The following is a 15,952-nucleotide window of genomic DNA, read 5'->3' as shown; positions in this document are numbered from 1 at the left end:
CTAACATGGGGCCCTCATAATTTTCCTAATTATACATGGAGACTACATTAACTGGAAACGTTTCAGTATAGAAAATCGTGTGTCATTTAAAAAAAAAATTTTTTTTTTTTTTTTATATATCTGAGGCAGTCGTAAGTCCCCGGCAGTTCGTAAGTCCATGTAATTAAATGAGTAGAGGTCTAGGTGTGTATATATATATATATATATATATATATATATATATATATATATATATATATATATATATATATATATATATATATATATATATATATATATATATATATATATATATATATATATATATATATACAGACCCTACTTAATAGGGGGAAGGGTGTCGTTTAGCCGATTGTCAGAATAACGATTTAAGGGTTAATATTGCATTATATTTCAAAGTCATTGTTTTCGTCGCGATTTTATCCCACTTTCCACTGTATCGTACGTAATTTCAGAAAAAATATTACATTTCGTGAATGTATTATATCACGCACAGTATGAATAGAATATCATTGTAATATAACAGTATTTTAACTGAAAACTAGTAAAAAAAGCGAATAACATCTCAAGAACATCGGAAGCTTAGGTAAAGTCTTTTGTTTTTAGCCGTGTATTTTATCCTATTTACATTGAAATACATCACGTTCAGGAAAACTACTATTTATTTCCGAGAATATATTCATTCAGGCACAGTTTAGGTAAAATATACGTGTGATGTAACAGTTTTTACTGAAAACGATTGAAAAACACGTACCCTCTAGCCCTGTTCAAGGAGAGGACTGGGAGAAGCTGTTTGGTGCTGCAGACGATGACAAAGGAAAATTTTTGGATGGATTTTAATGAAAATATTCAGAAATATGGTATCGTAGTATTTATTCAAGTCAATTAGGATGAATATTATTGTAATACAACAGTTTTTAACTGAAAGCGATTCGAAAAACACGTTACCGTCTAGCTGATACTCAACTGCTGGTGGTCGTCATGCATCGTATGTAAACAATAGGAGGTTGAAGTAGATTCCGGGTATTATATTAAGTGTGAAATATCAAAAGGTTTTTTAATCGGTATTTTTGTAGATCAATGAGAACTGTGATACCGTATATGATATGATAAGTTAGCCTATGCTAAGAACTTCAACATAGACTACTGAAAACACGTGAGTAATTTAGCCTATTGTAAGTTGGTGAGCTTCATTTGCTGAAGGAACTGCACAACTTTCATTACTAATTGGTACATATTTTACGTTCCATTGTTTACTGGCAGTAAATGGTAAATATTTTTCATGTCTGAAGCTAAAGTTGCATCCCCACACTAGTGGTGGAGATGTACATTTAACCAAAAAGAGCTGGTGTTTTATCCCAGCAGTGGGTGGACCAGCATTTTAGCTTAGGTCCGCATAGGTAATATTCCTAAAATCTTAAAAAATAAATAAATAAAAGTTCGTTCAGATTTTGTCAATTTTTCGAAATCCGGATTAAAGGGGTCCAATACGAGAATTAGAGCTATATATATATATATATATATATATATATATATATATATATATATATATATATATATATATATATATATATATATATATATATATATACACACACACACAGTTGTACCCCCTTATAGCGATCAATAGAACCGAGGGTCCGTGTTAAGTGAAATCAGCGTTAAATGAACAACAGAACATATGGGATTAATTCCAATAGAAACGGCCCGACCCCCAAACTCCACTTTTGAAGACACATAACTATATTTGTAGTAAAAATAACATCTTAATTTATGATGGTACATGCACACATTTAATACTTAAGAGAAATAAGAAATACAGTCGCCAAGTTAATGTCCATTCAAATAATGGACTCAACTCCCTCCCCTCTCACACTACACTGCGGCTCTTCCTCTGAGAAATTTTGGGGGAAAACCACTAAATTTTAATAAATAATACCTCAAACTAAAGTTAGGATAATACAATTGACATTGCTGGATTCCTTGTAAGACCAGGAATATTTTGAATATAAATGTCATATATATTTTGCACAAAGATAACATAGTTACTCAGAAAAATTTTTATCTAAAATTTGTATATCTAATGCAAAATATATGATGTTTATATTCAAAATGATCTCAAATATAAAATTCCAGCAATATAAATTATATTCTGGCAGAGTAATTTGTATGAATTTTTATGAGCTAAAACAAATATCTTCAGTTAATAAAAAAAAATAATCTTCAGGACACTATCTGTCAATCAAAGTACCCCTTGCCTCCCCCTCTTCCAACTGCGCGGTCAGTCCAACCTCCCCCACCAAGAGAAAGAGTGGGTGAAAAATAAATTTTAACATTTTGTATTAAATAATACCTCAGATTAAAGTTAGGATAATATAATTGACATTGCTGGATTCCTTGTAGACCAGGAATATTTTGAATAAGCGTCATATATTTTGCAAAAAGATAACATACTTACTCAGATTAATCATTTTATCTAAAAATTTTATGTCTAATGCAAAATATATGATGTTTATATTCAAATAAATCATCAATTATAAAATTCCAGCAATGTAAATTATATTCTGACCTAGTAATTTGTATGAATTTTATGAGCTAAAACAATATCTTCAGTTAATAAAAAAAAATATTCTTCAGGGGTAACAGATGGTCAGTCGGTCCCTCCTCCCCCACCCCCAACCGTCCCAGGAGATGTGTGGGAAAACCAAAATCTTAACTTTTGTAATAAATAATACTCAAACTAAAGTTAGGATAATATAATTGACATTGCTGGATTCCTTGAGACCAGGAATATTTTGAATATAAATGTCATATATTTTGCACAAGATAACATAGTTACCCAGAGAAAAAATGTTATCTAAAATTTGTATGTCTAATGCAAAATATATGATGTTTATATTCAAAATAATCACCAAATATAGAAATTCCAGCAATGTAATTATATTCTGGCCCGGAGTAATTTGTATGAATTTTATAAGCTAAAACAGGCAGTCAGGCAGGGTGGCGGGTAGGGCAAATCTAAAAATAGCGTCTCGAGCCGGACACTCACCGCGTATATGGAAAAATCAGTGTTAAGTGAAAGTTCAGCTCTGTGAGGCACGTATATGATCAGCAGCGTTAAGTGAAACGCGTTAGGCGAGAATAATACATATATATATATATATATATATATATATATATATATATATATATATATATATATATATATATATATATATATATATATATATATATATATATATATATATATATATATATATATATATCTATCTATCTATCTATCTATCTATCTATCTATCTATCTATCTATCTATCTATCTATCTATCTATCTATCTAAGGAAATAATTATCATATGGTCAAAAGTAAAGGGAATAAACATTTCTTACGTGCGTGGTTGTTAGCACACGAATTTAATTTTATTTATTTTTTAATGTTAAAATTTGGAATTTAATCTACCAAATATGGTCTGTGGGTGTAACTGATAATTTATAATGAACAAAATTTAACATTTTCTGATTTTAAGTAAATTTGAAGGTGGTTTGTAGGAAGTGAATGTGATTTACCCTCAGTATGCTGTTATAATAAATAGCATTTTGTAGATTATGGTGTTTTCATGTTACAGGATAGCAGTTTCACCTCCAAGATGGATTTCTACTCTTGGAAAATTTACTAATACTAGAGGTCATGGGTTGCAAATAGGGAGTTGTCGACAGTCTACTGTACATAATTTAAAAGAAATTGATAAGTATCCATGGCAAAGACTGGGATTGTTAGACTATGTGTTGATGGACATGATGTTTGATGTGGCACACAAATTGTCTTCCCTTAACTTTACAAATGTGAGATTAATAGTGAATGGAAGGTTCAGGGGGAAAGAGGTTAAAGAAAGTGAGAAGGTAAAAAATATTGATGAGCTTGGAATAGATAATGTGGATGAACTTTTTTTTTATTATGATTGAGAAACTGTGGACACATGCAAAAGGGTCAAAGGGGGGATGGTTTGAAGAACATTGGGAACATACAAAGATACTGTCTTCAAAGTTGCAGTTGATAGGTGCAGTTACAGTATACTACACAAAAATATTGATCCCTGTAGCATTGTTACATGACTTAACATAAATATATGTTGAGGATAATTAAGCATATAAAACATATGCAAACCTTTACATTATATTTGTTAATATGTGGTCATGTTTTCCTTTGATTTTAACAGCCATTTCAGTGGCAGATCCAGGGGGGGGGGTTCTGGGGGCCTGGAGCCCCTCCTTTTCAACAGAAAATTCAAATATTTTTTCTTGAATGCAGTATTATACTCAGATATTTTTTTAATAGTAAAAGTAGTTACTATTGCCCTCAGAATATCTCCTAATATCAAGTGCCTATGATATTGGTCAGATTTAAAATCATTATAGGGGGATTACAACGCCTCCGTAAAACTCCCCAGTTGGGTGGGCTCGCTGTGCTCACCATGTTCTCTCACCTGCAACTTCTTGGACCCCCCCCCCCCCTTATTATATTTCTGGATCCGCCCCTACATTTGAAGTCAGTTTGGCATGGATTCAGCATATGTTTGTAAATAATGATGACCCATCTTCAATATCTGAATCTGCTTGATCTCATCCTGTTAACAGCTTGTGCATCATCTGGTTCAATACATTCTTTATGAGGTTCACAGGCCACTGCAGCACTTGAACATACTTTCATATGTTTTTTGAATAGTGGTCTATTGGTGGTATGATGAGATGGTATGTTCAGCTCCTTTTACTGTTGTTGTTAATCATTTGTTTTAACATGTCTTATAGGTGGTTGTGCTGCACTTGTCAGATTCTTCATCACTTCTCATCCCTTAAACATGTCATGATGAGATGGATGTGGCTACTGAGGAGAGTAACTCATCAAATAGATTACTTGTTCATTTCTTATTTGCAGATGCTGATAATAATTTCTATCTTTCTCACAGGTGCGGGACCAGGTGACACCGATTCTCCTCGAGTTGTGTGATCAAGAAAGCCTTCGTGATATTGTAACAGAAGCTGCTGTCAAGTATCTTAAATACCTTTACCTAGAAGTGCCACCTGAGTCCCTGTGCACACACAATTTAGGCAGACCTCATCAACCCAGTGAATGGACAGAAACAACAGTTAAAGCTTGTTTATACCTATATCTTGCTTTACTTCCCCTTAATCAGTCTCTGATTCATGAGTAAGTTTTAAGAATCAGAAGTTAGTGTACTGTATATTAATGTAAAAAAAAATGGTTAATTAGTTCCTTGGTTACCAGTGTTAGCTTACTTGGCAGATTTTGATGTAATTACCAATTCACATCTTGAATACATTTATCTGTTGATCATCTTGAATTGGAAATGGATGGTGTTTTGTAAAAAAAAAAATATTCTTTAGTTGAAGAACAGTGTTAAACAAGTGTTTTGCAAAATTTTTAAAATCTTTATAACGTGTAAGAAGTAGGGAAGTAACTTGTGTAACGAGGTCATATTCCTCTACAGCTCTATATTGTAGGAAAACTCGATATATCAACATTTAAGCACAATAATCCCCTGGGTTATGGAAGGGATGTGTCCTTGAGAAGTTGACTGTAATGTGATCCCCATTTTCTCATTTGAGATGTGCTTCTTAAGAAACTTTTTTGGCAAAAGAAGTAATACAAGAACACTTATGAATGAAAATAATAGTTTTTTAAACATATGTTGATTATATTATGATATACAGTGGTAGCGGAAAGTTTGGGCGCAAAATTACAGGAGCCCAAACTTTCCGCTATTATCAAAACATACGATAAATACCAATTTCCGCTCAAACTTTTCGCTATATTTCAATGCTAGGGTTTGTACCGCTATTTAGGCGAGACAATACGCACTACTTGGCAACTCTGATTAGTCGCTTCAGTGAGCACATGGGTGCAGTGTGTAAACTTCTCTCACGCGGACTAGTCGTTTTTTTGCGTTTTGTTCTGTGTTTTTGCCTCAATATCTCTGTAATGGGAAGTGGTACAGAGCTGGGAAGAGACACAATTGTTGCTATTATAACCCTCTATAAGGAGGGTTATAAGTGTAAAGATATAGCCACTCGTGTGGGAATAGGAGTGCGCCAAGTTCAAAAGTGGATCAAGAAATTTAGAGACGGCGGAGGTGAGGATATTCCTACCCCCAAGCCTCGCTCTGGTAGGCCAAGGAAAATACAAAATCGTACTTCCAAGGTTATAAAGAGGCAGTTGGATAAAAATCCAACACTCACAGCTCGAAAACTGAAGGAAAATAACCCTGCACTGCTCCAGGACGTGTCTGTAAGATGTATTTCTGATCATTTACTCAAAGATTTACAATATCGCAGTTGTTGTGCTAAAGTTCTTCCCCTCTTAAGTGCAAAAAATGTACGGGATCGCATTGCTTTTAGCAAGAAATATAAGGATTGGACCCTAGAAGACTGGGAACAAGTCTTGTGGAGTGATGAGTCAACGTTTGTGGTGTCATCTGGCTGCAGGTCCAAGCGTGTCAGGCGTCCCAAAGGATCGGACCCAAATGACCCCCGCTACACAGCTAAAGTTGTAAAGCATGCTCCAAGTGTTATGGTGTGGGGATGCTTTGCATTTGGTGGAGTTGGCAATTTAGTATTTTTTGAAAAAAATGAGTGTAAATCAGCACAGTTATTTCGAGTTATTGTGTGATAACCTGCCTGAAAGCTTTGAAAAGTGTAACGCTAGCTGGTTTATGCAAGATGGAGCTCCTGCTCACACAGCTCGATCTATTATCCAGTGGTTAGAGGACTGTGGTGTAGATTACTTCAAAAAGTGGCCTGGGAATTCACCAGACCTAAATCCCATAGAGCACGTGTGGCATATCATTAAAAAAGAGCTTCAGGATCGTGACGCTTCGACAGTAGCGAAGCTAAAATTAGAAATACAGGATATTTGGGATAATATCATTCCCCAACACGTAGAAAAACTGGCAAGATGCATCCCACAACGTTTGAAGAAGGTCATCAAGCTTAGAGGAAAATCGCTTGGCAAATAAGGTACGTCATGAGCCCTTTAAATATCTATTTAAATGTCACAATTGTTTACATTCGTCTTGCGCCCAAACTTTCCGCTACCACTGTAATATGATAATACACAAAACACTTGAATTTAACTCGCCACAAACAATGATGAGTGCTGCATGAGGTGATTGGTGCAGTGGGAGGTCTTTGGAGATGTAGCAAGCCCTAATTATTGCAATCTGCCAAAGTTTTTCTCCCACATCAAACTCCAGAAAGCATCACGTTTTTTATCCAACGTAATTCCTTTACTGGCTCTTTTAGCACTACTGTTTTTACTTGCAGTTGGTGGCCTCTTTCCACTCATCTTGAATAAGGTTAATACACTGGACAGTTTCGAATAAGTGTGAAATCCAGGAGCTGGGGTCGAGAGATCATATATGCATGCTGGGAGATATAAACAAACTGAGTCCGGTGGCATGGATGCACTGTGTACCCACGCTTGGTGGGAGCAGACACCAAGAAATCCACACCAAATAAATTATAATGTCAAAGAAATTTTATTTTGTTCTATATAAAAAAATTTTTTTTTTGAAAATTTACCCTATTTCCATAAGGTTGAATTTATGTGCCATATCCTGAATTTAGTGGTCATAATTTACAAATTCTGTATGGGTGAATTTCCACAACCTGAGCTTCTGTGATATGGGGGACACCTGTACTTTAAAATTCCATATTTATGAAGTGGCTTGGGACTGAATTCATGCCCAGTATACAGTCAGTCCTCGACTTACGACAGGGTTAGGGACTGACGACCAGGTCGGAAGTAGAAAATGTGAAAATATTACATAGAAAATCTAAAATGGGTGTCTCTCTTTCTTCTCAGCACCACGAGAACTCTCACTTTTACACTTGCCAGCCATTTTAAAGGGAATTACAAACAAAAATTTTGTCAGTACACAGCGCAATCACTAACATTGGGACTCAGAAATATGTACCGTATATACCTGTGTGTAGTTCGAGTTTTTAAGACCAAATTTTTTGACAAAAAATTGGGGGTCGACCTCTAAACGAGTAATAGTTTCGTTATGTTGAAAAATATTTACCAGTAACTACCAGTAAACAATGGAAATGACGCACCACCAGCTGTGAGTGTCGGTACAGTTGCCAGGGCAGATATCTTGCGTCATCATAGCAAGCCCAAAGTAGCCAAATGCATAAAGTATTCATTTTTTAATGTTTATTTATAGATACATAAATTTTTGTTCATTACATTTGAAACATCAATCTTTGTTAATTAAATTTGAAACAAAAGAAAACTACGATACCGTATTTCTAAATACCGGGTATTTTCATTAAAATGTTACATCACAAGTATATTTTACCTTACCTGTGACTGAATGAATATATTCTCAGAAATAAATATGGAAATGTAATATTTTTGCTGAAATGACGTACGTATTACAGTGGAAAGTGGGATAAAATCATGACGAAAACAATGACTTTCGCTTTCTTTCGTTGTTCAAAAGATTTTACCGTAATCGCTTTTCGAATGGTTTTCAGTTAAAAACTGTTGTATTACAATAATATTCTATCCTAATTCACTTGAATGAATACTACGATATCATATTTCTGAATATTTTCATTAAAATCCATCAAAATCATTTTCCTTGTCAACAGCACCAAACAGCTACTCCCAGTCCTCTCCTTGAGCAGTATCGTCATATGGATCAACACCATCATCAGCCTTAGGATCATCAATATCTTCATCCTTATTCACGCTCTCATTAGCCTCATAATCCCACAACAAGTCATCTTCTGTTCCATCAAGAGCATTCGAAATCCCACATTTCTTAAAAGATTTCACCACAATTTCTGGTCTGATTGCGACCGGGGCTCTGCCGTATCAGCTAGACGGTACACGTGTTTTTCGAATGGTTTTCAGTTAAAAAACTGTTGCATCACAAGTGAATTAGGATAGAATATTATTGTAATACAACAGTTTTTTTACTGAAAAGCGATTACGGTAACATCTTTTGAATGAAAGAAAGCGAAAGTCATTGCTTTCGTCACGATTTTATCCCACTTTCCAGTATACATGGTAATTTGAAAAATATTTTTTTACGACTGTGGCGGTCGTATGTCCAGGTGGTCGTAAGTCGAGGAGTAGTAGAATCTTGGTTATCCGGCACTTATAGGGATTGAGAGGTGTCGGATAAAGAGAATTTCCAGTTAGTTGAGCCTCACTCTTGGGATCACCCTATAATAAATCTTACAGTGCATAGTGATACAGGTTGACCTCTCAAATTTGTGTTTCAGAAGTCCATTTTTATACAAATCTGTTCATTTTCATAAGCAGTCCCCAATTACTGTGTTTTTCGCTTGTCCTTGCTCATTGGAGAAAAAATATAATTGTTTTGAAATTTAAATGCTCAAAAAAATACACTGATTTGCAGAAAAAATGACTTCTTTAACACTTATTCCACTCTACTTAAGCGATGTGGATTAGAAATAAAGAAAATCTAATATAAAACTATAAAAGAAAAAAAGATGATTAGCATGGGCGTGTAGGTAGTAGGTAGGCAGCTATCAAACAGGGAGGTACTACTGCCTGGGAAGATATTGGAAACATAATGTGCTGTCTAATGGTAGGCCCTGCTGCCATATGGCACCACGAAAATTATGACCAGGTTGCTGATCTGATTTTTTGCCTCATTTACACACAATTGCAGGGTCTCAATTGTTTCTCTTACTTGACAACACAACATGCATATATTGTTTCTCACAATTTTTTTTCTTTTTAGTTCTTTATCGTTACTATTATTATTATTATTATTATTACAGTGTTATTATTATTATTATTATTTTTTTTTTTTTTTATTATAAATTTTATTTACTATGAATAATTATTACATTTTCGCCCCTAGGCCCTGATGTGGGTCAGTGACCTGTGCCGGGTGGGCTAATCGTAAAAAAAAGCGTGGGAAGTGACCGTGTGTTTAGGCAGTGGGCTGTAACTGCGTCACTGACTCCCTTGCCCAGCCACGTCGTATTTTGTTAACATGTAATAAAACCACGAACGTTATGAAAAAAATCATTAATGTGCCTTAGAAATGAAAAATATAATAGTACTATAATTTTTTTTTTTTTTTTTAATATACCAACTAGTACTGTACAGGTAACTCGTGTTTTACGGGCGTTTTATTAAAGCATTTTTGGAATAACGCGATTGTTCAATTAATACCAAAAGCTAATTTACATGCACCTATTTTTCAAATAACTCAAGACAATTTAAATTTGCCGCGGGTATTCACCTGGTAGCCTGGCAGTGGAGTCGAGTGTGATGCCTGGTGAGGTGCTTATAAGTTACTACTATAAAGTCGCAGTCATATCAACATCAACGATTTTGATATTATTAATCATAATAATTATTATAGTACAGTAATGTAATACAGTACTGTAATAAAGATTATTACTACTAATGATGAAGATAATGATGATAATGAAGTATTCTGTACAACAACTGTGACGACGTCCAGCAAGCTTCCCACGAATCTCTCTCTCAGTTCACACCAGCACTACTTTTTCTCTGTGCTCTCATTTCCATTGTCTGGAAAACGTCCGTCTGCCTCCTCTGGGGCGTCTAAAGCTAAAAAGAAAAACATGAAAAACAATCACAATGGACATGAAATTAAATGTGATCACCTGCCTTCAGAGAGGAGAGCGTGTGTCCGAGGTTGGCCGCGTGCTTGGTTTAAGTGAGAGCACTGTTCATACCTTGTGTGGTATATGATGGTTCCCCTAATCTGTACCATTTACATGTATTCTTATGGGAAAATTATGTTTAATTTACGCCTTTTTGAATTAAGCATTTGAGAAAAAAAAATAATACTAAAATCATTACAATATTCTAATATGCTTTAGAAATTAAGAAAATATAAATCTTTAAAATAAGAAAAAGGAAGAGCTTGGGTGTGTATGTGTGGGAAGCGAACATTCATGAATGGAGGCAGGGAGAGGTAGCTGTCTCGACATGCTCCCGCCCGACTGAGCAGCTGAACTGTGTCACATCTCCCAGAGGATGGTTTGAGCGTGGAAGGAGCTATTCTTTGTACGTAAAATATTATACACACTACCATCGAATGTGAGTGGTAAATAAAATAAAATAAACTCTGCATTGTTATTTGGCAATCATTTCACTATACATGGGACATGAGACAGCGAACAGCCAAGATCCCCCATGCCACTCTGCCCTCCCCTTCCCCCCTCTCTGTATGCCAACTCCCACATAATTATTATTTATTTATTTATTTTTTTTTTTTGGGTGGGGGAGGGGTACTTGTATGAGCGATTGTGTGCATTTAACAGTAAAAAAAATATATATATTAAAAATATGTACACTATATCTACCCAAATTACGAGTTCAAAAATAACCATAACATAACTCAGGCGTCCTTTTCTCTCGCTCGCTAATTCCTTGAACGTCTCCCAAGTGCTGTGAGAATGAGAAAAAGAAAAATGCATATTGTGAGAACTTTTGAAGAAAAAGTCAAGATATTGGCATATCGAACTCGGAAGTTGTGTGTCGGTTACCTTAGCAAATATACATGGAGGACCCGAATATATTGTATGTTAATTTTGCACTTATGCAGGAATCCCAGGAACATAACCCTCACATACTCTGAGACCCTACTGTACCCGTATTACATTACTGCACTATGTAAATTCAGGATTTTCCTGTACATACAAGTAATTACCTATGTTCCCTCTCAAATACAGTATTATATGAGTTACTATTGATAGATAAACCTCAAGATTTTAATATTAATACAGTTCACAATTTGAAAATAGAGTAGACAAGGAAACATAACTACAGTACATGCTTTGTAGATAGTGATTAATGGTGCTGGTGCTCACACCTTTCTAGCATAATCAGTATTTGGAGACATCTAATATGATTGATAGAAGACTCACTTTCTATACAGGACTGTTCAAATGTACTAACCTTACCATGTTGAAGGGATTATGCTATGCAATATGAAACCTGGTCTCTTATCTTAACAATAATGAGTTCTATGGGATCATATTGTGTGTAGTTTTACTTTATTGTTTTAAAAGTAAACCAGAAGTATTGACAGACTTCTCAAGTTGAGGATTGCTATCATATCATATATTCTTGTTTCAGAAATGTTATGTTATTATCATGCACAATATTTATTCCACTTTCAGCCTAGCCCAGGTGTATGTGAAGACTGTGAATGAGGCAAAGCGTTCTATCCTGAGATTACTAGAGGGCCCAATCAGACATATGGGTATGGACTCCCCCCAATTGTTAACACTTGTAGAGACTTGTCCAAAAGGTGGTGAAACGCTCATCACTAGAATCATCCACATTCTCACAGAAAAAGGTGAGTTTGATATAAAGTTGAAAGATACATATAACAGATTCATTTTAGAATTTAAAATATAAAGAATAATTTAACCAAGTGAAATCCTGATGTCTAGTTTGGGAGTATTTTGGATGCAACATTTGAGATTGTCAGTGCCTCACTATATGGTGTGTAGTGTGGTCAGCAGATAATTATGATGGTGCTAATGTTGACTATGCCAACAACCCTGATGGAGATAGACTGAACCTGTGTTTAAAATCTGGGTGACTGAATAGTTATGTAATGAGAGTTCTCGTGGTCACACAGTGAGGTTATTGTTGGGGGTCCTGATGCTTTCTAGTTAAAACCTATACTGTATTCCAAAAACCTTTTCTTGAGTAAGTGGGCAAACTTAATTACCTCAGGGAGTAGCAGCCCTGCCATGCCAGCTATGAGGGCACTTGAAAGCCCTACATATAATGATCAGTTCCCATTATAAAAGTGGGTTGGCAATAGGAAGGTCGTCCAACTGCAAAATTTGCTTCAAATGTGATTAATGACAGCCAGGTCACTATAACTTCAGGGAATCATGGCTAACCCATGCAAGTGTTGGAAATGGTGGTGATGATGAAATAATTTCACACTGACCCAGCTTTCTCACAAATTAAAAGTTTACTGAGTCATAGGTCAACTTATTCCTTGTACACATCATCAGCACTTCAAATTTAACAGTCATTTTCCATGCTTGTGTGGTTATTCATGATTACCTTCATGCTCTAAAATTTCTTGGCCCCCCCCCCCCTCTTTTTTATTTTTTTTATTCCCATTTGTAATATTAAATTGTTTCTTGGGGTCCCCCTAAAACTTACGTAGATGAAATATAACCATAATTTCATGTGTAATGATTTTATTTATGTTAAACTGTTGCAAGAATGCTCCACTTTCGTCTCTCGGAATGTTTTGCTAATTTATGCATAATTAATCCACAATAGTAATGCTGTACATATTTTTTCCTCTCAGCTCCTCCGAGTGAGGCCCTGGTGTGCAGAGTCCGTGAACTGTATAATCGGCGTGTTTCTGATGTCCGGTTTCTTATCCCTGTTTTGACGGGTCTTAGTAAAAAGGAGGTGATTGCTGTCCTTCCCAAACTTATTAAACTTAATCCCCATGTTGTGAAAGAGGTAAGTGATACCATACACAAAGTACTGAATGTTAAATATTTGTGTTTATATCGTTTCTCACCTTATTTTGTTTGGGGTGGATCGCGGGATAAAAAGAATGGGGGAATAAAAGGGAGAAAGGTACAAAACAAGTAGGAAAAATGATAGTTCAGCAAGTACAAATACACACACACACATTCCCAACATACAGTAACACCTCGATACAATGTATTAATTGAGGCAGACCCAAGTCAGGAAAATGTGAAAGTCCCCAAAAAAGTGAATCTTTAGGGTGGGTGGGGCTAGGTATACAGACTTTTCCATGTGATAAAGCCATAATTTTCAGCAGCATATTACTGTACTTATTTTGTACTCAAATGTACTATGCTAAAGGACTACAAAAAAATATTTATCTATTGTGCAAACTATGAGATGTTTATACTCAAATTAATCACTATTTTGCAAGGATTCCAGCAATGCAAGTTATATTCTGCTGCTAAGCTAAGACTGACATTTTATAAGAGAAAACTTTAAGCCTAAAACAAAATTCATCCCATTAATCATTATCACTCACCGCCATCTGCCTCCCCTGCTGGCTGGGAGGGGGAGAGGTGGGGTGTTGACAATCAGGAGGGGAGATTAACGCATACTCAAGGATTATAAAAGGCAGTGAGTTAAAGTTTTTCGCTTATAAAATGTCACTGATTTGATTTAGCAGAATATAACTTGCATTGCTGGAATTTTTGCAAGATAGCATTAGACAAATTTTTTTTTTAATTAACATAGTACAGTACATTTGAATACAGGTTGTGATAATTTATGTGGTTGCTCAGCAGTTGCAAAGCTTCATGACATCACTAGTGTATAATGCGTCTCCATATGCCCTGGTTTATTCACTGATCAGTTGTCTAAGTGCAAAAGTAGCCAAATTGAGCCACCATGTATCAATTAATTTTAAAATATAAATTATAAAGTAAAATGTTGTAAGACATTGGTTGAGTAGTGCTGTTAATGTGTGTGCTGTGTAAATGTCTTGGCATGTCACCTCACCACCTGACTCCTGTCACCTCACCACCTGACTCCCGTCACCTCACCACCTGACTCCCGTCACCTCACCACCTGACTCCGTCACCTCACCACCTGACTCCGTCACCTCATCCTTTGCCTCGTTAGCTCAGCTCGGAATTACATTGATTTATTATTGTGTTGTTTTACTTTTTTAGTATTGTACAGTATGTACATTTAAAGAAATAATTTAATTTACACATTAAGTATAAATAGACCCAGAGCAGAAAAATCCAGCATTACCCAAGCGATTGGTCTTCCCACACCTGCACCAACCGTATGAGGATGTGGCTAAACATAATGTGGTTTTTCATAACTCCGGGAACCCTTGTCCCCAGGCCCTAAGCATAAAGGTTTGGAGTGATTTTTTCCCTTCAGAGAATGCTTCTGATTTTCAACCTCAGAATTTGTTCCTAAACCTCGAATTTAGGGAATTTTCCAGAAAAAGTCTGAGCAAATTTCAATTCTGGCTATTGGAGAGTTCTTGGTTTGAGGGATTCCAGCTAATGGAGAAACAGTGGTCCCTCGATTAACGAACACAATTCGTTCCACAGAGTCGTTTGTTAACCAAAAATTTCGTTAACCAAATCTATTATTTCGATGGGATATTGGGTAATTGGTTCCAACTCACAGAAAAAGTATACATACCGGTAATATAATTAACAAAACATTAAATATAAACTAAATACAGTATTGTACTGTACAGTATACTGTACAATAATAAATAAAAAACAATAGAATACTGTATTTTAACTTATTTTTGAGGTGTGTATGTCATTCCCGAAGCTTTGTTTACATACAAACACACTGATTGTAGAGGCAGCTCCATGATGCACATGCTATATTCTTTACAGATTACATTGGTTCTAATGCCTCTACGTGTTTCAATAATTTCTGCACTGTATATTATCAATTTGTTAACTAAATTTCAGAATGACCTTGGCCTGTCCATGCTGTACAGTAATACCCCGATTTATTATAGGTCAATTGAACTCCGATGGGATCCGCGTGAAAACGAGAAACGCCAGAAATGGAATAACAGAACATATGGGATTAATTGAAATAGAGACTGGGCCGACTTCAAACTCCACTTTTTTCCCACACAATACCTATGTTGTAGTAAAATAACATCTTAATTTTATGATGGTATGCACACATACTTAATATTTAAGAGAAATACAGTAGCCAGGTTAATGTCCATTCAAATAATGGACCAACCTCCCCTTCTTCCCAGCTCACTGGCTCCTCCCTCTCTGAGAAATGTTTGGTGAAAACACTAGATTTTAAGGTAGTAATAAATAATACCTCAGACTAAAGTTAGATAATATAATTGACATTGCTGATTCTCAAAGACCAGGAATATTTTAG

At 35.4% G+C, this 15,952-nt stretch overlaps 1 protein-coding gene across 1 annotated transcript in view; it reads left to right on the top strand.

Moving 5' to 3' along the window:
- Positions 1-4,961: 4,961 nt before the first annotated feature.
- LOC121860748 (symplekin-like) overlaps positions 4,962-15,952 on the top strand; it is a gene marked incomplete at its 5' end in the record, with an annotated part of 35,260 nt that continues 24,269 nt past the window's right edge. The window contains 3 exon segments of the mRNA XM_042358090.1: positions 4,962-5,203; positions 12,220-12,398; positions 13,380-13,540. Coding sequence (XP_042214024.1) covers positions 4,962-5,203; positions 12,220-12,398; positions 13,380-13,540 — 582 coding nt within the window.

Source organism: Homarus americanus, unplaced genomic scaffold (genome assembly GCF_018991925.1).
Source record: "Homarus americanus isolate GMGI-L3 unplaced genomic scaffold, GMGI_Hamer_2.0 scaffold40248, whole genome shotgun sequence".
Lineage (NCBI taxonomy): Eukaryota > Metazoa > Arthropoda > Malacostraca > Decapoda > Nephropidae > Homarus > Homarus americanus.
Note: the sequence above shows the minus strand (reverse complement) of the source record. Positions and strands in the feature narration are given on the sequence as shown.